The sequence below is a fragment of the Schistocerca cancellata genome, chromosome 9 (assembly GCF_023864275.1).
Source record: "Schistocerca cancellata isolate TAMUIC-IGC-003103 chromosome 9, iqSchCanc2.1, whole genome shotgun sequence".
NCBI lineage: Eukaryota > Metazoa > Arthropoda > Insecta > Orthoptera > Acrididae > Schistocerca > Schistocerca cancellata.
The window spans coordinates 340,139,598-340,160,921 of NC_064634.1; the positions used below are offsets into that span (position 1 = coordinate 340,139,598).

At 44.1% G+C, this 21,324-nt stretch overlaps 1 protein-coding gene across 1 annotated transcript in view; it reads left to right on the top strand.

The window, feature by feature from the left end:
• LOC126100509 (uncharacterized) overlaps nucleotides 1-18,579 on the top strand; it is a 36,200-nt gene extending 17,621 nt beyond the window's left edge. The window contains exons 2-4 of the mRNA XM_049911119.1: nucleotides 6,025-6,318; nucleotides 13,252-13,452; nucleotides 17,661-18,579. Coding sequence (XP_049767076.1) covers nucleotides 6,025-6,318; nucleotides 13,252-13,452; nucleotides 17,661-17,915 — 750 coding nt within the window. The 3' untranslated portion in view covers nucleotides 17,916-18,579. The remainder of the gene's footprint in view (nucleotides 1-6,024; nucleotides 6,319-13,251; nucleotides 13,453-17,660) is intronic.
• Nucleotides 18,580-21,324: the final 2,745 nt, after the last annotated feature.

Genomic DNA, 21,324 nt, shown 5'->3' on the forward strand with positions numbered 1-21,324 from the left:
CGTGCACGATGGTGCTCGATCGTATTGAAGGATGCAGTCGCCATCCCCGAATTGTTCTTCAACAGTGGGAAGCAAGAAGGTGCTTAAAACATCAACGTAGGCCTGTTCTGTGATAGTGCAACTCAAAACAACAAGGGGTGCAAGCCCCCTCCACGAAAAAACACGACCACACCATAACATCACCGCCTCCGAATTTTATTGTTAGCCCTACACACGCTGGCAGATGACGTTCACCTGTCATTTGCCATACCCACAGCTTTCCATTGATAGCCATGTTGTGTACCGTGATTCGTCACTCCATACAACATTTTCCCACTGTTAAATCGTCCATTGTTTACGTTCCTTACACCAAGTGAGGAGTCGTTTGGCATTTACCGGCATGATATGTGGCTAATGAGCAGCCGCTCGACCATGAAATCCAAGTTTTCTCAGCTCCCTCCTAACTCTCATAGTACTTACAGTGGATCCTAGTGAAGTTTGGAATTCCTGTGCGATGGTGTGGATAGATGTCTGTGTATTACACATTACGACCCTCTTCAATTGCCGGCGGTCTCTGTCAGTCAGACGAGGTCGGCCTGTACGATTTTGTGCTGTACATGTCCCTTCACGTTTGCACTTCACTTCACATCGGAAACAGTGGAACTACGAATGTTTAGGAATGTGGAAATCTCGCATACTGACGTATGACACGAGTGACACCCAATCACCTGACCACGGTCGAGGTCTGTGAGTTCCGCGGAGCGCCCCATTTTGCTTTATCATGACGTCTAGTGTTTACTGAGGTCCCTGACGTGGATTACCTGGCAGTAGGTGGCAGCACAATCCACCTAATATGAAAAACGTATGTTTAAGGGGGTGTCCGGATACTTTTGATCACATAGTGTGTAAGGTGTCAGGCAAATCCAACACCTTCCATGAAAACCATGACATGATAAGCAAATCCAGTAGTATGTCACATAGCTCCGAATAAATCATGACATGAGATTAACCAAAGTAATACGAGTAACGAATGAGCAAATGGAATACCACAGACTAACACAAGAATGCCTAAATGCATGTCATATCTTCCCACCGTGAGACGGACGCAGTTCCGAGGGGAGAAACGAGAACAGAAGCCGAGAGCAGAACCGTGTTAAGCGAGAAGGCCCTACGATAAGGGACGGACACCAACATGCCAGCTAACCGCTAGGACCACCCCAGACGCAAGTTTTAGCGTGAGACTTTTTCGCGTCTCTGTTACATTGCAAACTTTAAAAACATTGCCCCACCACGAAAAGTATAACGTTTCTCATGGGATAGACAGAATTTTTGTAGGTGGAGCTTAAGGTTAACATTGAGACCCTGATTGGTCAGATGAAAACACAGTCAGATAGTTTTTTTTAAAAACCAACTTCGGTAAATTGTAGTAAGGAGAAGTTAGGACACAGTTGCTTCCGAGACGGCGAGGTGAGCGGAGCTGTGCTGTCCGCCGCCCCCTGACGAACACCGACAAGGTAATGAACGCAGGCGATGCCGCATGTTGTTGTTGTTGTGGTCTTCAGTCCTGAGACTGGTTTGATGCAGCTCTCCATGCTACTCTATCCTGTGCAAGCTTCTTCATCTCCCAGTATCTACTGCAACCTACATCCTTCTGAATCTGCTTAGTGTATTCATTTCTTGGTCTCCCTCTACGATTTTTACCCTCCACACTGCCCTCCAATGCTAAATTTGTGATCCCTTGATGCCTCAAAACATGTCCTACCAACCGATCCCTTCTTCTAGTCAAGTTGTGCCACAAACTTCTCTTCTCCCCAATCCTATTCAATACCTCCTCATTAGTTACGTGATCTACCCACCTTATCTTCAGCATTCTTCTGTAGCACCACATTTCGAAAGCTTCTATTCTCTTCTTGTCCAAACTAGTTATCGTCCATGTTTCACTTCCATACATGGCTACACTCCATACAAATACTTTCAGAAAAGACTTCCTGACACTTAAATCTATACTCGATGTTAACAAATTCCTCTTCTTGAGAAACGCTTTCCTTGCCGTTGCCAGTCTACATTTTATATCCTCTGTACTTCGACCATCATCAGTTATTTTACTCCCTAAATAGCAAAACTCCTTTACTACTTTAAGTGTCTCATTCCCTAATCTAATTCCCTCAGCATCACCCGACTTAATTTGACTACATTCAATTATCCTTGTTTTGCTTTTGTTAATGTTCATCTTATATCCTCCTTTCAAGACACTGTCCATTCCGTTCAACTGCTCTTCCAAGTCCTCTGCTGTCTCTGACAGAATTACAATGTCATCGGCGAACCTCAAAGTTTTTACTTCTTCTACAATGGATCGAAGGATGACCTATGCCATATCGCATCTATAATCTAGGTTTAAATTAATTTTCACAAAAGAGAAAACTATCAAAATGGTCTACAGTGACCCTCAATTATCTTTAATTACTTATCTAACTTGTCGTAACAGCGCATAAAGCTTCACTCAGAACTGTAGAAGTCTCATCTGTTACACCCCCTTTTTGCGTAATACTAGTGCCGATCGTCAATTAAAGCTCATGGTGAAACTTCCTGGTAGATTAAAACTGTGTGCCCGACCGAGACTCGAACTCGGGACCTTTGCGTTTCGCAGGAGAGCTTCTGTAAAGTTTGGAAGGTAGGAAACGAGGTACTGGCAGAAGTAAAGCTGTGAGTACCGGGCGTGAGTCGTGCTTCGGTAGCTCAGTTGGTAGAGCACTTGCCCGCGAAAGGCAAAGGTCCCGAGTTCGAGTCTCGGTCGGGCACACAGTTTTAATCTGCCGGGAAGTTTCATATCAGTGCACACTCCGCTGCAGAGTGAAAATCTCATTCTGAAAGCTCATGGTATTCACATTTGCTATGTAAGTTAAAATCTGAAATGCGACGGTTTTTCTGTTATATAATTACTGAGAAGCCACATCAGCCACTGTAATTTACGACAAGTTAGATAAGTAATTAAAGATAATTGAGGGTCACTGTAGACCATTTTGATAGATTCTCTTTTGTGAAAATTAATTTAAACCTAGATTATAGATGTAATATTGCATAGGTCATCCTTCGATCCATTGTAGAACTTGGAAACCCATTCAGGGAATATTCGTTCACATTTTTGTTGAACGCAGTTGGTTTCTACCAACCTGTATTAAAACATTTCCTTTTATCAATAGTGCAATTTATAAACGATGTTTTGTGAGTAGAATAAAAATTCCAATGGTAAACTTAACTGCTTTTTCGACGTTATTTTACCAGCTAACTAAAAATAGGAAAGCCTTGAACCCCTTCTACTAAATTTAGTTAGTATTAAGATTCTTTTACTGGGAGTGCAGTGGAGCTGACGCTGAAATCATTAAGTATTTGGTTATATCATCGCTAGTCTCACTGAACTCTTCTGAATTCTACATGTCATGTGTGGTCTGGCGTCTCCTTACCAGCAACAGGTCCCAGGTTCAAGCTAGTCAATTCCCTAAAAAACACGCTCAGAGCGTCGTTGCGCGAAAGTGGTAGGGAGACACGATATAGAACAAACAGACTCCACGCAGAATGTTAGAAGTGTTTATTGTGATCTTGTCATTTGGAGACAGTGTGTGGAGCTGTGGATGCTAGAAAATGGAGTGCCAAGTGGAGAAATCGAAGCATTTCCGACATTTTCTTCTGTTTGAGTTCAACAAAGGGGTGACAGCAGCGGAGGCAGCCAGAAACATCTGCGACGTGTATAAGACAGAGCACGGCAAGAAAATGGTTTTCTCGTTTTAAGGAGGCTCGATTTTAATGTGAAGGAGAATATGTAAGGGGCGTTCAAAAAGAAACGAGCCGGAGGCATAATTACAGAAACCAGTAACTGTATGTTAGAAGTATTGACCCTGGCTGTTGAGACACTTGTTCCACTGTGACACAAGGCGGTGAAAGGTTGTCTCATAAAATTCCCGGTACTGTGATGTTAACCAGTTCCGCTCGCAGAGTTGGATGTCGTCGTCCGAGGTGAATCGTTTGCTTCTCAGAGCCTTTTTTAAGCGGACCAAAAACAGCGTAACGACAGGGAGAGAGGTCCTGGCTGTTTGGAGGGTGGCCGAGAACCTCCCATTTGAATTTCTGCAGGAGTGCCGCGACTTTGTTGGCCGTATGGGGCTTTGAATTGTCGTCGAACAGAATGATCCCACGGGTGAGATTGCCTGGTCATTTTGATTTGATCGCTTGGCGAAGGGTGGTCAAGGTTTGCGAGTAACGTTGTGCATTCCCTGTTGTCCCATGCTGCAGGAAGTGAATCAGAAGGGGGCCATCTTGGTCAAAGAAGAACGTCGGCATAACCTTTACTGCACTCGTGTGGATGGCCTTGGCTTTTTTTGGTGGTGCTGACCCTGGATGCTTCCACTGGAGACTTTGTCGTTTTGCTTCTGGTTCGAAGTGATGACGCCATCACTCATCTCCAGCCACCACTCGTGCCTGGAACGCATTCACTTTCCGAGCATAGCGCTGCAGACGAGCAAGACAGTGGGCCATTCGACGTGCTTCCTTGTGTGGTTGAAGACTGTGGGGCACCCACTGGGCACACACTTTGCCCATGTGCATGGCTGCTTCCACTAGTTGGCGAGAGATCTGGAGAATGTGCTGCCCAGGGCAGCATTCGAACATTTTCTGTATCCATAAAGGCCCGTTCAGGACCTGCAACATGCGGTCGTGCATTATCTTGCTGAAATGTAGGGTTTCGCAGGGATCGAATGATGGGTAGAGCCACTGGTTATAACACATCTGAAATGTAACGTCCACTGTTCAAAGTGGCGTCAATGCTAACAAGAGGTGACCGAGACGTGTAATCAATGGCACACCACAATATCACGCCGGGTGATACGCCAGTATGGCGATGACGAATACACGCTTCTAACGTGCGTTCATCGAGATATCGCCAAACACGGATGCGGCCATCATGACGCTGTAAACAAAACCTGGATTCATCCGAATAAATGACGTTTTGCCATTCGTGCACTAAGGTTCGTCGTTGAGTACACCATCGCAAGCGCTCCTGTCTGTGATGCAGCGTCAAGGGTAACCGCAGCCATGGGCTCCGGGCTGATAGTCCATGCTGCTGCAAACGTCGTTGAAATGTTCGTGCAAATGGTTGTTGTCTTGCAAACGTCCCCATCTGTTGACTCAGGGATCGAGACGTGGCTACACGATCCGTTACAGCCATGCGGATAAGATGCCTGTGATCTCGACAGCTAGTATACGAGGCCGTTGGGATCCAGCACTGCGTTCCGTATTACCCTCCTGAAACCACCGATTCCATATTGTGCAAACAGTCATTGGATCTCGACCAAAGCGAGCAGCAATATAGCGATACCATAAACTGCAATCGCGATAGGCTACAATCCGACCTTTATCAAAGTCGGAAACGTGATGCTACGCGTTTCTCCTCCTTACACGAGGCATCATAACCACGTTTCACTAGGCAACGCCGGTCAACTGCTTTTTGTATATGAGAAATCGGTTGGAAACTTTCTTCATGTCAGCACATTGTAGGTGTCGTCACTGGCCCCAACCTTGTGTGATTGCTCTGAAAACCTAATCATTTCCATATCACAGCATCTTTTTTCTGTCGGTTAATTTTCGCGTCTGTAGCATGCCATTTTAGTGGTCAGTAGTGTATATAGTCACGTGATGTGCACGCGTGCCCTTTAGCGACGGGCTGTGAACTTCCACACTCTGGTCGGAACCACACCTCGTTACACACACCACGTCTCCTGTCACCAGTTTGCACATGCCACACTCCGCCCCTAACATTATTGATGACTGAAGTCTCTGTTATGTGTATATTTTGTGTTTATTAATCTTACGGTATGACGCTAGAAACTTATGTACCAAGCTAATATTTTTACGTCTGAAAATTACATCTGACATTGATATGTTGTATTCTGCTTGCTAGAAATTCCTCAGTCCAGTTTGTGCCAAAGGAGCCTCTGCCCCCTCCTATGGTGACCACGCCCTCCTCTGCAGAGCTGAGACAGAGCGTTGTTGCAGGCGCCTGAGGCCGCCGCCGGCCAAGACGTGCCCATCGAGGGCATGGACCCGGAGAAGATGGAGATCCTGCGGCAGGTGGTGGCGGCGGCGCCGGACCGCGGCGACGCCATCCAGATGGCGATGCGCGCCGTCTTCGACGAGATGCGTCGCGCCGCCAGGGCGCAGGGCGGCGAGCGCAAGGCCACACCCACTGCCGCCCTGCAGGCGGCTCTGGACCGTGGCGGGGGGCTGGTCCAGCAGGCCGACGACGCTCTCCAGAAGCTCGCGAAGGAGCTCACGCTCATGGCCAAGCAGGTAGCCAATTTTCAACCTCACCACTCTGTTGTTATTGTTGTGGTCTTCAGTCCTGAGACTGGTTTGATGCAGCTCTCCATGCTACTCTATCCTGAGCAAGCTTCTTCATCTCCTAGTATCTACTGCAATCTACATCCTTCTGAATCTGCTTAGTGTATTCATCTCTTGGTCTCCCTCTACGACTTTTACCCTCCACGCTGCCCTGCAGTACTAAATTGGTGATCCCTTGATGCCTCAGAACATGTCCTACCAACCTGTCCCTTCTTCTAGTCACGTTGTGCCACGAACTACTCTTCTCCCCAATTCTGTTCATTAACTGCTCATTAGTTATGTGATCTACCCATCTAATCTTCAGCATTCTTCTGTGGCACCACATTTCGAAAGCTTCTATTCTCTTCTTGTCCAAACTGTTTATCGTCCATGTTTCACTTCCATACATGGCTACGCTCCATACAAATATTTTCAGAAACGACTTCCTGACACTTAAATCTATACTCGATGTTAATCATTTTCTCTTCTTCAGAAACGCTTTCCTTCCCATTGCCACTCTACATTTCATATCCTCTCTAGTTCGACCATCATTAGTTATTTTGCTCCCCAAATAGTAAAACTCGTTTACTACTTTAAGTGTCTCATTTCCTAATCGAATTCCCTCAGCATCACCCGGCTTAAGGGGGGTAGGAAGTCAAACGAGCTGACTTGGAGCAGGAGGATTCAGGATTCACACTAGTAGCAGCTGAAGTTCAAAAATATAAAAAATAATTCTTTTTACAAGTGAAATTTTATCATTTTTTCACATACTATTGGCTGCATTTGTTGCTATAGGTACACGTTTCTTCATAAGTAAGAGAGACTGTTCGATGAATTTTGCACAGCATACAAACCATACTTCTAGGTGTCTGAAACTGTAGAATCTATTTAATTTATGAAAAAATGAATGATCTGTTACGTTTAAAACTTTATGTTTAGAAAAAAATCAAATTTTGTAGTTAATTATGTCAATTTTTACCACAGTTTTTAATATATTTGAAAAATTCTAGAGTTTCACACACCTGTAAGTATGGTTTGTATGCTGTGCAAAATTCATCAAAGAATCTCTCTTACTTGTGAAGAAACATGTACCTATAGCAACAAATGCAGCCAACAGTAAGTGAAAAAATGATGAAATTTCATATCTAAAAAATATTTATTTTGTTATGTTTTTGCACTTCCACTGCTATGAGTGTGAATCCTGAATCCTTCCTGGTCATGCTGACAAACTTTCATGAATTTATTTGTAAAAGTATATACAGTAGAAAATAAAAAGTCCTGTGGTGCCTCTCCTGCTCCAAGCCCGCCCGTTTGACGTCCTACCGACTACATTCAATTGTCCTCGTTTTGCTTTTCTCTATGTTCATCTTATACTCTCCTTTCACGACACTGTCCATTCCGTTCAACTGCTCTTCCAGGTTCTTTGCTGTCTCTGACAGAATTCAAATGTCATCGGCGAACCTTAAAGTTTTTATTTCTTCTCCATGGATTTTAATACCTGCTCCGAATTTTTCTTTCGTTTCCTTTACTGCTTGCTCAATACACAGATTGAATAACATCGGGGAGAGGCTACAACCCTGTGTCACTCCCTTCCCAACCACTGCTTCCCTTTCATGTCCCCCAACTCTTATAACTGCCATCTGGTTTCTGTACAAATTGTAAATAGCCTTTCGCTCCCTGTATTTTACCCCTGCCACCTTCAGAATTTGAAAGAGAGTATTCCAATCAACATTGTCAAAAGCTTTCTCTAAGTCTACAAATGCTAGAAACGTAGGCTTGCCTTTCCTTAATCTATTTTCTAAGATAAGTCGTAGGGTCAGTATTGCCTCACGTGTTCCAGTATTTCTACGGAATCAAAACTGATCTTCCCCGAGGTCGGCTTCAACCAGTTTTTCCGTTTGTCTGTAAAGAATTCGCGTTAATATTTTGCAGCTGTGACTTATTAAACTGATAGTTCGGTAATTTTCACATCTGTCAACACCTCACCACTCTATAGCATCATATTGCAACGATAGTTGTAATTTGATCAATTTAGTAACAGGACTAGTTAATAAACATAGGCAAATAAAAATTATATTCTATTAGCAAGGATTGAAAAAAAACAGGGAACAGAGAGTTATTTACAACTTGTACAGAACTCAGACTACTGCTACAAGAGTCGAAAGACATGAAAAAGTTGCGTACGATATTGCAGTGCAATATCGCTGCAAAAGGCCTTCAGTTAAAATATCTCCCCCATACGGGAATATACATTATGGAGGTACGAGTGCAGGTGGTATACGTTTGACTGGCGACATTTGAACGTTTGGATACGGCTGTGAGGCATACTCGGATAGCCTAATAGCAATCAGCGGGAAATCGGGTTCGAGTCCCGGTGTAGCACAAATTTTCATTGTCGTTATTCCATTATAAAGCTAATGGCTGTCCTTATTCGCAACTGCGAACATATTTCATTTATGTGAAAGGAAAGCAGTGATTGAGAAGGAAGAGGGATAGGATTGAAGCCAGTGTACAATGAGAAGGGAAGCAAGGAAAAATTGGTGCGGAAATTAAAGTTCAAGAAGAAAAAAGAAAAGCTTTTGATCTGCGCTGACGACGTAATTTTATCAGAGACAACTAAAGACTTGGCAGAATAGTTTAACTCAACAGACAGAGATTATTAGATTATCAGCAGAAGTAAAACAAAGTTAATGAAATGTAGTCGAATTAAATTGGGTGAAGTTGAGGGAATTAGATTAGCGAATGAGACAGTAAAAGCAGTTGAGAGCTTAGCTATTTGAGCAGCAAAATAACTGATCATAGCTGCATTACAGGCTATCGAATGCAAACTAAAGGTAGCGAGGAAAGAGCTTCTGTAAAACAGAAATTTCTTAGCGTCCAATTTGTAAATTTAAATTTAAGAAAGTATTTTCTGAAGGTATTTATATGATGGGCAGCCTTGTACAGAAGTGAAACGTGCACGGTAAACAACGCAGACAAGATGAAAATAGAAACTTTAATTAGTTGGTGATACAGAAGTGTACTGAAGAATGGACTGAGTAACTAAAGACAAGGTACTGAATCAAATTACGAGGAAACTGGCTTTATGGGGCAACTAAAGTAACCGAAGCGATAAGTCAAGAGCACGCATCCTAAGGTATCAGGCAATACCCACTTAATCTTGTAATGGAGGGAAATGTGGGAGGAAAGGGTGGTGGGGTAAAACTGCTTGTATACAATAAGTAGGTTCAAAGGGATGTAGGTTGCAGTAATTATGAAGAGATAAATATATTTGCACAGAATAGGCTAAGTTTGTGGGCTGCATCAAACCAGTCGTCTCACTGAATTTCAAATCGTCATCATCAACAACAACATGCCAACTTTCAGTGGATTTGATTGAAACTCCTCATCGATGGCTGTTGCATCTGATGGTCGTACGATGATTGTTCAACATGTTTCAAACATTGACTATGAAGTTTTGCGATTATGAGTCATATGGGCAGCTAACCAGACTTTGCTTGAATTAACTTTCAGATAACAGATATTCTGATTACTCGACTCTGCTTAAAAGTATAGTGATATTTAGACTGGATGCGACTGTGAACTTATAGATATAATATTGTAAAAATTAACTCATGACTTAAATTCTACTATAAAACTTTTCTCATTTCAGGTTTCTCTCTCAACTTTAAAAACATGAAGTACAACCACACTCGTATTTAAGGCACATGAGCGTCGTTACCAAAGAACGAAGTCATTCCAAAACAGCAAAAATCCACCTTTCGCCAATATATGAGTTACTGGCATCAGTGTATTCATCCCACACTAGTCAAATTATTGACAAAACAGCAAAAAATTCTCAAGTAATTAAAACAAAAGTGGAGGCAGTGATACTCATAACAGCACAGGTCCGTGAACTAGGCCACTTATCTGCCTTGTGACTGTAATTCTGCCTATATATAGCTGAAAAAAGAAAGCGGAATACTGTCTACACACCAAATAAAAGGGTGAAATTATCAAGGAAACTGCTAGTAATATAAGCGTTGTTGATTTTGAGCAATCTATGTTCAAAGCTTGCAAAGCATTTTCCTCCTGTTTAAAAGAAGCCGTTAATCTGGAAAATAATGCGGAGGGTGATTTAGCTGCCCCAAGCAATGAGTTTTATACAGACCGCAAACTTCCAAAAATCACGCACGAGATTTTCGTATTCTGTCACTCGCTACGCACTAACTATTAGTGCTACAGAGAAAATAGACAGGAAGTTTTTGAAGAAAAATTTATGTAGTTAAATTTTGTACTGGGATGCGTTTTCGTTGGAGGCCATGGTTTTCGAGTTATTGGAGAAACACGGGTTTGGAGGTAAGATTTGTATTCTTTTCTCGAATAATTAGAAAACTGAGCCTCTAGCGATAACGTATCCCAACATAACATTTTACTACATTTCCTTCAAAATGTTCCCGTTCATTTTTTTCTGTAAGATTAATACACTACTGGCCATTAAAATTGCTACACCAAGAAGAAATGCAGATGATAAATGCGTATTCATTGGACAAATATATTATACTAGAACTGACACGTGATTACATTTGCACGCAATTTGGGTGCATAGATCCTCAGAAATCAGTACCCAGAACTACCACCTCTTGCCGTAATAACGGCCTTCATACGCCTGGGCATTGAGTCAAACAGAGCTTGGATGGCGTGTACAAGTACAGCTACCCATGCAGATTCAACACGATACCACAGTTCATCAAGAGTAGTGACTGGAGTATTGTGACGAGCCACTTGCTCGGCCACCACTGACCAGACGTTTTCAATTGGTGAGAGAATGTGCTTGCCAGGGCAGCAGTCGGACATCTTGTGTATCAAGAAAGGCCCGTACAGGACCTGCAACATGCAGTCGTGCATTATCCTGCTGAAATGTGGCCGGACGGAGTGGCCGTGCGGTTCTAGGCGCTACAGTCTGGAGCCGAGCGACCGCTACGGTCGCAGGTTCGAATCTTGCCTCGGGTATGGATGTGTGTGATGTCCTTAGGTTAGTTAGGTTTAATTAGTTCTAAGTTCTAGGCGACTGAAGACCTCAGAAGTTAAGTCGCATAGTGCTCAGAGCCATTTGAACCATTTTTTTGCTGAAATGTAGGATTTCGTAGGGATCGTATGAAGGGTAGAGCCACGGGTCGTAACACATCTGACATGTAACGTCCACTGTTCAAGGTACCGTCAACACGAACAAGAGGTGACCGAGACGTGTACCATACCATCACGCCGGGTGATACGTCAGTATGGCGATGACGAATAGACGCTTCCAATGTGCGTTCACCGCGATGTCGCCAAACACGGATGCGACCATTATGATGCTGCAAAACAGCACCTGGATTCATCCGAAAAAATGACGTTTTGCCATTCGTTGAGTACACCATTGGAGGCGCTCCTGTCTGTTATGCAGCGCCAAGGGTAACCGCAGCCATAGTCTCCGAGCTGATAGTCCATGCTGCTGCAAACGTCGTCGAACTGTTCGTGCAGATGGTTGTTGTCTTGCAAACGTCCCCATCTTTTGACTCAGGGATCAAGACGTGGCTGTACGATCCGTTACACCCATGCGGATAAGATACCTGTCATCTCGACTGTTAGTGATACGAGGCCATTGGGGTCCAGCACGGCGTTCCGTATTACCCTTCTGAAACCACCAATTCCATATTCTGCTAACAGTCATTGGATCTCGACCAACGCGAGCAGCAATGTCGCGATACGATAAACCGCAATCGCGATAGGCTACAATCCGACCTTTATCGAAGTCGGAAACGTAATGGCACGCATGTCTCCTCCTCACACGAGGCATCTCAGCAACGTTTCACCAGGCAAGCCGGTCAACTGCTGTCTGTGTATGAGAAATCGGCTGGAAACTTTCCTCATGTGAGCACGTTGTAGGTATCGCCACCGGCGCCAACCTTGTGTGAATGCTCTGAAAAGCTAATCATTTGCATATCACACCATCTTCTTCCTGTCGGTTAAATTTCGCGTCTGTAGCACGTCATCTTCGTGGTGTAGCAATTTTAATGGCCAGTAGTGTAGTTTGCGCTTAGCGAGAGGAAATATGAAAATCTCGCACGTGGTTCTTTGAAGGCGTTGCAAGTTGCATAAAACACATGGATAGCTGGATCACCCCTTATAAAATATTGGTCACCGTCAAGGACAGTGCAAAGCGACGACGTGTGAAATCATTGAGTACCGTGAGAACTGTGTGATGGTAAGCAATACTGCTAGTGGCCTGGTCACCGACACATTTCACTTCCGACAGAAACGGATTCATAATCATCGGATGCTTACATGCTGTGCTTATGAGGATGGCATAGCAATAAAAGTTCCTGAGGTAGACACTGGGAATTCTGAAGAACTGATGCAGAAATGTGAAACGCAAAAGGAGAAACATGCTGATTCAGGAAATGAAGTCTGAAGTCTGGGACTCAGATTAGAAGGGAGAATGTATTATTCACGCTATTGTACACACATTTAATTCACAATAAATTTTATTTTTTCCTAAATAACTTAATTTGGGCTGTGACTTCCAAAATCAGCACAAAAACTAATTTTTTTTGTGTTTTCGCACTTAAATATTTTATCAGACTTCACTTATATTGAACAAGGTTGTTTACACATACGTTACCTAGCCACACACAAAATATCGTTATAATAAACCAAATACTTTCAGAGATATACAAAAATTATTGATTTTCTCAGAAGTAAAGCTGGTGAATGTTCTGGAAATAATTGGTTCAAGTTCAGTCTGCAGATGAGAGCTGCTACTCATCAATCAGTCCGACACCTAAACGTAAACAAACCATACGGGAAAAATGCGTAAGGGGCTTACAAGCTGTTGATTAATTTCCTTCTACTTCTCAAACCTTGGTACGCAACTGTTTGCAGACAGCTACGAACTTCACGTCGTGCCTGGTGGAGGAACGTGAGCACCTGGCAGAGCTGGAAGCTGTGCTGGGCAGCGAAACCCTGAGCTGCCTGATGGGTGGCGTAAGGCTGCTGGCTGCCATCAAGGAACTCAACGGCACCGCCCGGGGACTCATCGCGGATGCCAAGAGCTGCTCAAAACTAGACGACACGCTCGTCAAGGTAAGCACCCTGCCTAGCGGGTCACAGGAGTTGCTGTTATAATACTCATCCAATGGCACTACAAAGCACCCGAAATGGTTATCCTGCATCCAGAAGCACTCTTCCACTCTGCAGCAGACTGTGCATGTTCTGAAACTTCCTGGCAAATTATAGCTACATGCTGGACTGAAACTCGAACTAGGAACCTTGCCTTTCATGTCCCAAACTCACATCGGCTGAGCTATCCAGGCACAGCTCATGGACCATCGTCACAACTTGACTTCCTCCAGAACGTCTCTTCTTTCTTTCAGTAATGGTAATCCAGCAAGGTATGCAGGAGAGCTTCCTTGGGGTTTGGAAGGCAGGAGAGTGAAGTTTTGAGAGCTGGTCGTGAATCGTCCCTAAATAGCTCAGTTGGCAAGAGAAGTTCCTATGAAGGGTAACATTCCGGTTTCAAGTCCTTGAATAAGCCAAATTGTTCGATGGTTGCTGGTGGCGACTTGTGTTTGAGGCAGGTTTATGTATTTATTTGCTTATTTATTACGCTGTAGCCTATTACCGACAATTTAAACACAAACTCTGTTCATTCGTACTCAAAATGTCACCATCATGAGTCAATTTTTCCTATATCTTGGCATTTAATGATAATGATACAAAATGTACTAATATAGTTAACAGATTACTATTTCCCTTCAACATAATTTTCTATTGTTAATTAAGACAGCACCAAATACCATACTTCACAATTCACTACCACTGCCGGCCGGGGTGGACGAGCGGTTCTAGGCGCTACAGTCTGGAACCGCGCGACCGCTACGGTCGCAGGTTCGAATCCTGCCTCGGGCATGGATGTGTGTGATGTCCTTAGGTTCGTTAGGTTTAAGTAATTCTAAGTTCTAGGGGACTGATGACCTCAGCAGTTGAGTCCCATAGTGCTCAGAGCCATTTGAACCATTTCACTACCACTGTTATCCTACAATTTGTTTCCACCTTATCTACCGCGAGTACACACTGAAACTAACTGAATTACACAGCTTGACAAACAAAGTAAAGCACCCAAAAGGGTTGGAATAACGGAAATCAAACTCTACCGGCTGAGAGGGTATGTGACGTTATTTCTGTGATTACAAAATCGAACCAAATTTACAAAGAAGTTGGCGGACTGATTATCAATATGACGTTGACCTCTTCTTGCCCCGAAGCATGTACTTGTCTGGTTGGGAAGAGTGTCGCAAGGCCGTTACATTCTCTCCTTAGACAAGCTGGCCCACAACTGTTGTAAGTGATCCTTTATATTCTGGATACTGGCAATGGGATGGAGTTGACGTCCGAGATGGTTTCACACATGTTTTATCGGGAACAGATCTGACGATCTTGTTGGCTACAGAATTACATCAACATCACGCAGACAGTTCAGAGAGACACCTGCCGTTTGTGGACGAGCATTATCCTGCTGAAAAATGGCACCAAATTTCTGCTACATAACGCATAAGGATGTAGGATATCTGTGAAGTATCATAGTGCCGTCAGAGTTACGTCAATCACTGCCATCAGAGACATGACGTCACACCCAATGGGTCCCTGCACCATGGCACCAGGAGTAACAAATGGTTCAAATGGCTCTGAGCACTATGGGACTTAACATCTGAGGTCATCAGTCCCCTAGAACTTAGAACTACTTAAACCTAACGAACCTAAGGACATCACACACATCCGTGCCCGAGGCAGGATTCGAACCTGCGACTGTAGCAGCAGCGCGGTTCCGGACTGAAGCGCCTAGAACCGCTCGGCCACAAAGCCCGGCCCAGGAGTAACACCAATGTGCCTCACCTAAAGGCAGTTTTTGTTTTAGGTCTGAAAAATACGTGAAGTGCCTCAAGGAAAAATATGATGAAATTTACTGTCAACAATACTGACTCGAACTTTAAAGGAAGCTCATACAAGTTCACTACAAATTTTATAGAATTAATTCTTTAAGTCGAGTTTTCTCATGTATCGCATTTTTTAATTATTTCACTGTTCTTGCCGAGGTGCCATCTATTATGACTACCGTGGCACTCTTTTCTGTTTTACTTACGATGTTCTTCTGTGATTCTAGTTTCTTATTCAGACCCTTGAGTAGTTTCAGCTCCCATCTGCTGTTGTGAGTAGAGCGTAATTCACATGTGACTCATTTTCTTATTTTAACTGCCGTGTTTGTTTGTTTTTTCATATATACTCATTTTTGCTATAACACTTGTAAGTTTCATACCGACGACAGATTACTATTATTATTATTATTATTATTATCATTATTGTGTTCGAGTAGTGGTGGATTTCAGGTTACACTGCTGTCATTGCTTCAAAGAATTCTGCTCCTCCCTTGAAAGATCTATCTAAGTTCACAATCCTATCACTAAATTTACGCACTTTTTTCTATGTCACTCCATTTTCAACATTAAAATTTACGCCTAAGTTAACATGTTCAGCTTCAGTAGACTATACCTACCCCATGAAATGAGATAGAAACTTACGCATCGAAACTAAAAGGTTACTTTGGCACCAGTTGTAAGCTTTGGATCAAGTGCTTGCCGGTGGTGGTCCCTCTGGGATTGTTCGCGCTCTCGCTCGTTCACTATCTAATGCGCGTGCAGACAAAGTGGCAAAGATACAGTGACAAAAGGCGTTTTGCATTCTCCGTTACAGCAGCCACAATTAAGTTACAACTTGTTGGGATCATTTTTGACAAGAGTGCGGCACTACACCTACTACAGCATAATGGGCATAGGGATCTCGCATTACATCATTTTACCTCCTAAGCTCCCTAATCTCACGGTATGATTTTTTTCTTTTTTGGTTTGTACACACATCAAAAAAAGTTATGCATCACCCCAGTTCCCAGAACTCCTCAAGATATAGGTTGACTGTGGATATTGTATTGCAGAGACAGTCCCTTTGACTGTACAGAAATGTCACTAACCTCTCCCAACGATGTAAACAACCATGCATAAGCAGCGCCTATTAGACAGAGTGGGTCCGACAGCCGATCACTACACGGCTCGTGTTGCCTGTAGTTAAATTATGCCTGGCCGGTCAATACCGTGCTTCATTGCGCATTGTTATTGTGCGCCGGTAAGGGCTCTCAACAAGGGAAACGACCAGGCATCTCGGAGTAAACCAAAGCGATGTTGTTCGGACATGGAGGAGATACAGGGAGACAGGAACTGTCGATGCTAAATGGACCGCTCAGGATTGGCACCACGTCCTCTTCAGCGATGAGTGTCGCATATGCCTTCAACCGTAAACGTCATCCTCCGACCGATAGAGCAACCATATCGGCAGCATACTGGCCAGGCATTCTTCTTCATGGACGACAATTCGCACCCCCATCGTGCACATCTTCCTTCAGGATAACGACATCGCTCGACTAGAGTGGCCAGCATGTTTCCAGACATGAACCCTATCGGACATGTCTCGGATAGGTTGAAGAGGGCTATTTATGGACGACGTGACCCACCAACCACTCTGAGGGATCTACGCGGAGTCGCCGTTGAGGAGTGGAGCAATCTGGGCCAACAGTGCCTTGATGAACTTGTGGATAGTATGCCACGACGAATACAGGCATGCATCAATGCAAGAGGATTTGTTACTGGTTATTAGAGGTACCGGTGTGTACAGCAATCGGGACCACCACCTCTGAAGGTGTGGTTTTCACGAGCAATAACAAGGGCGGAAATGATGTTTATGTTGATCTCCGTTCCAGTGTTCTGTACAGGTTCCGGAACTCTCAGAACTGAGGTGATGCAAACCTTTTTTTGATGTGTTAAGATACTCTGTCTGTGATTCCCCATCCAACAACTTTACGTGAACTTCGACGCCACATGACAACGACAGTTAATACAGCCACTTCAGACATGCTTGCTAAAGTAAACAACGAATCTGACTATCGTCTAGACTTTTGCCGTGTTCCAGTGGAGGCCACAGTGAATAATGGTGAAACTTAATTTAAAAGTTTGATCCTAAATGCAGCTGTAAAAATTACCCCAGGATTGTGTGGCCCTACATTTAAAAAAATGTGCCCTTATAAAATTGTATGTTGCTTTTGAAAATGGTAGTCCTATTTTATAATTTACCCCAAGTTTCTGTCTTCATTCATGTAGAATATATAATATTACGAATTCAGATGACTTTTTAATAGATGTGAGAAAACGGCAGTAGCTACACGTCGTTGTGTGCGTCTGGTGCTGCAGATTCAGTGCCGGTCACAGCTGCTAGTAGAGCTTGGTCCAGAGCTGCTGTCGCGCACTGCAGAGCTGAAGGAGGCAGCCGCGGAAGATGCCGAGGCCGTGGCGGACCAAGTGGAAGCGCTGGTGCAGAAGTGCCTGCCGGTCGGGTCTCCGCTGGACCTCGAGGTACAGGACCTGCTGACGGACATGGGGCGCTGCACGGCCAGCGCCGTGGCCGCCGCAGAGGGACGCCGGGAGACGCCGCGCGAGGACCTCTAGCCGCTCGTGTGCACGCCTCTCGTCACTGTGCAGTATCTGTGCCACTCGGACAAAATTTGTGCAGTTATTAGACACGCGAAGTATATGAGTAAATATATGGGTATACGCAATGAAGATTATGGAAAAAGACAGTGTCTGCAAATCTGCAAATGTGTGCTCAACACGGAGTCCTCTTCCTCTGATTATGAAGAGAATAGTGTTCTCTGGTTTGTCAAAGTTTACACACATACACACACACACACACACATACACACACACACACACACACACACACACATACATACATACACATACAGCACGCGCGCGGACTGGAGACTACAATGCACAGTAGGAACACCAACGTTTTGCTTCACATAATCAAAGGAGACAGTCTGGCTTTCAATACACTTTTACAGGAATGCTCAGCATCTCCAACTTGCAAAACACTATTTCCTGCCGTGATTTCTCATTGTTACTGTACTTAGATCCATAAGTATTATATCGACAAATGTAAGAAATGGCCAGAAATTAGCACTAGCAAACTAAAATTATAGAAACTGACTTAAACAACACATTTTGTCCTCCGGTCTCCCATTGCCATTAACTCTATACTTCCCCTGTCTAATTAATAGCACGTGTAGTTCTTTTTTGATGCTATTAAAATGATCCGTAATGCTCCGAGTTACTTAATGTTGACATTGTCTCAATTACTCCTGAGTGTTTGTTATTGCAAGATTTTTGAGTTAATTAATGTAGTAGTCCACTGATGGACGAGGTCATTGTAAAGAAATTTGACGTGGTTCAATCAACGATGGCTCTGAGCACTATGGGACTTAACATCTGAGGCCATCAGTCTCCTAGAATTTAGAACTACTTAAACCTAACCTAAGGACATCACACAGATCCATGCCCGAGGCAGGATTCGGACCTGCGACGTAGCGGCCGCGCGGTTCCAGACTGAAGCGCCTAGAACCGCTCGGCCACACAGGCCGGCTCAGTTGAGCAGATGTAATCTTTTTTACTTCTTCCTCTTATCTAAAGCATACTGCAATCGTCTTTGTTTTGTTTACAGGAGTGTAGAACTGTTCATATGCGAAATGTTCGACCCTAACACTATTGCCTTCATAGGTAACATGCACCCATGTAAAAAAAAAAAAAAAACAGAGCACCCTGAACGACTAGAGATACGACGTTCATGTTCTGCAGAAATGATGAGCTTTTGAACCATGTCTTCACGGGGGTTCATGGTCAATATCGATATCGCAACGCACCACCACCTACGGGTAAAATGTGCCTGCGGCTCTCGTTGACGCTATAAACCGAAGTTAATGGATCAGTTTGACTTGAGCAGACATGCAGTGAGTTTGATAGAGGGCTCATTATTGGCATGAGAGAATATCATGCATCTATTCAGGAAATTGCTGCTTGTGTAGAACGAAGTGTTTCGGCAGTGCAACGGGTGTGTGCAGAATGGTTCCGGAAGGCCGTAGAACACGATGAGGTGGGTCGGTGCCCTCCACGCCGACCAGCCCTGAGAAGATCGACCCCTCATCCGAATGGCAGTGCACGATAGAACTGCATCCTCCTCAACTCTGACGTAACAGTGAAACAGTGGAACACATCGTAAACTATCAGGGGTGACAGTCCGTCGCCGTTTATTATGGCAGGGGTTGCGTGCTCATCGTCGTTCACCTCTCCGCCTCCCTTTGATGAATGTGCAGAAACATGTTAGACGGCAATGGTGTATGGAACGACGTCACTGGGTACAGGAGTGGCATTGGATGAATCCAGGTTCTGTATGTTTGAAAGCGGTGGCTGCATTCGCGGGGGAGCGACATCACAGTGACTGAATTCGCACAAGATATACAGCGTCAACTAAGTCCTTATGGTGTGGTGTGCTATTGGGTACAGGCACAAATCACAGTTGGTGCGTGTCCAGGGCACTGTGACCAGTGTGCCATACGTGAATGACATCCTGCGACCTGTATCCATACCCTTTCTGCACAACACACCAGACGTAATTTTTCAGCAAGACAATGCATGACCACATGCTGCTGCACGATCACATGCCCTCTTTGTGTCACAGGATGTCAGCCTTTTGCCCTGGCCTGTTAGAACACCAGACGTGTCGCCAATCGAAAATGTGTGGAATATGGTGAAACAAAAGGTGCAGCCCTATGACCCATTGCCAACCAACACAGATGAACTTTGGAACCAGGCGAATGCAGCATGAGTGCCTGTACCATAGGACACCATTTGCTCCATGTACACGTCGGTGCCATCACGTATTTGTGAAAAATATACCCCTAGCCAGGATGAAATTTTCTCTCTGCTGCGAAGTCTGCACTGGTATGAAACTTCCTGGCAAATTTAAACTGTGTGCCGGTCTGCGACTCGAAATCGGTACATTTGCCTTTCGCGAGCAAGTGTTCTACCGACTGACCTACCCAAGCACGACTCGTGACTCGTCCTCACAGCTTTAATTCTACCAGTACCTCGTCGCCAACCTTCCAAACTTCACAGAAGCTCTTCTGAGAACCTTGCAGAACTAACACTCCTGGAAGAAAGAATATCGGGCCTAGCCACAGCCTGGCGGATGTTTCCAGAATGAAATATTCACTCTGCAACGGAATGTGCAATGATATGAAATTTCCTGGCAGATTAAAACTGTGTGCCAGTTCTTCCAGGAGTGTTAGTTCTTCAAGGTTCGCAGGAGAGCTACTGTGAAGTTTGAAACGTTGCAGACGAGGTACCGGCAGAATTAAGGCTGTGAGGACTGGTCGTGAGTAGTGCATGGGTAGCTCAGTCGGCAGAGTACTTGTTCGCGAAAGGTAAAGGTCCCGAGTTGGAGTCTCGGTCCGGCATACCGTTTTAATCTGCCAGAAGGTTTCTATATCCGTACTCATTTAAGCTCATTTTATCGTATATCAGTATTATTAAGTCCGAGCACAAATAAGACTTACTAGTGAGATTTAATAATTTCCTCAACGAAACTCCGTCTCTGTTTTCCGAAATGCCTTCACCAAAGAAGACAAAGTAAATATTCCAGAATTCTAATCAAGAGTAACTTCCAACATGTGTAACTTAGAAGTAGATATCCTTGATGAAGAAAGGCAGCTCAATTCACTTAATAAAGGCAAGGCCTCCACCCTGACTGTATAACAGTCAGATTCCTTTCGTAGTATGCTGATACAACAGCTTCACACTTAGCAATCGTATGTAACCGCTCGTCGGAAGATCCGTACCCAAAAAGTGGCAAGTTGCACACCAATACCCAAGAAAGGAAATATGAGTAACCCGCTGAATTCCAGACCCGTGTCGCTAACGTCGATTTGCAGTAGGATTTTGGAACATATACTGTGTCCGAAAATTATGGGCCACCTCGAAGAAAACCATTTAGTGACAAACAGCTAACTAGGATTCAGAAAAT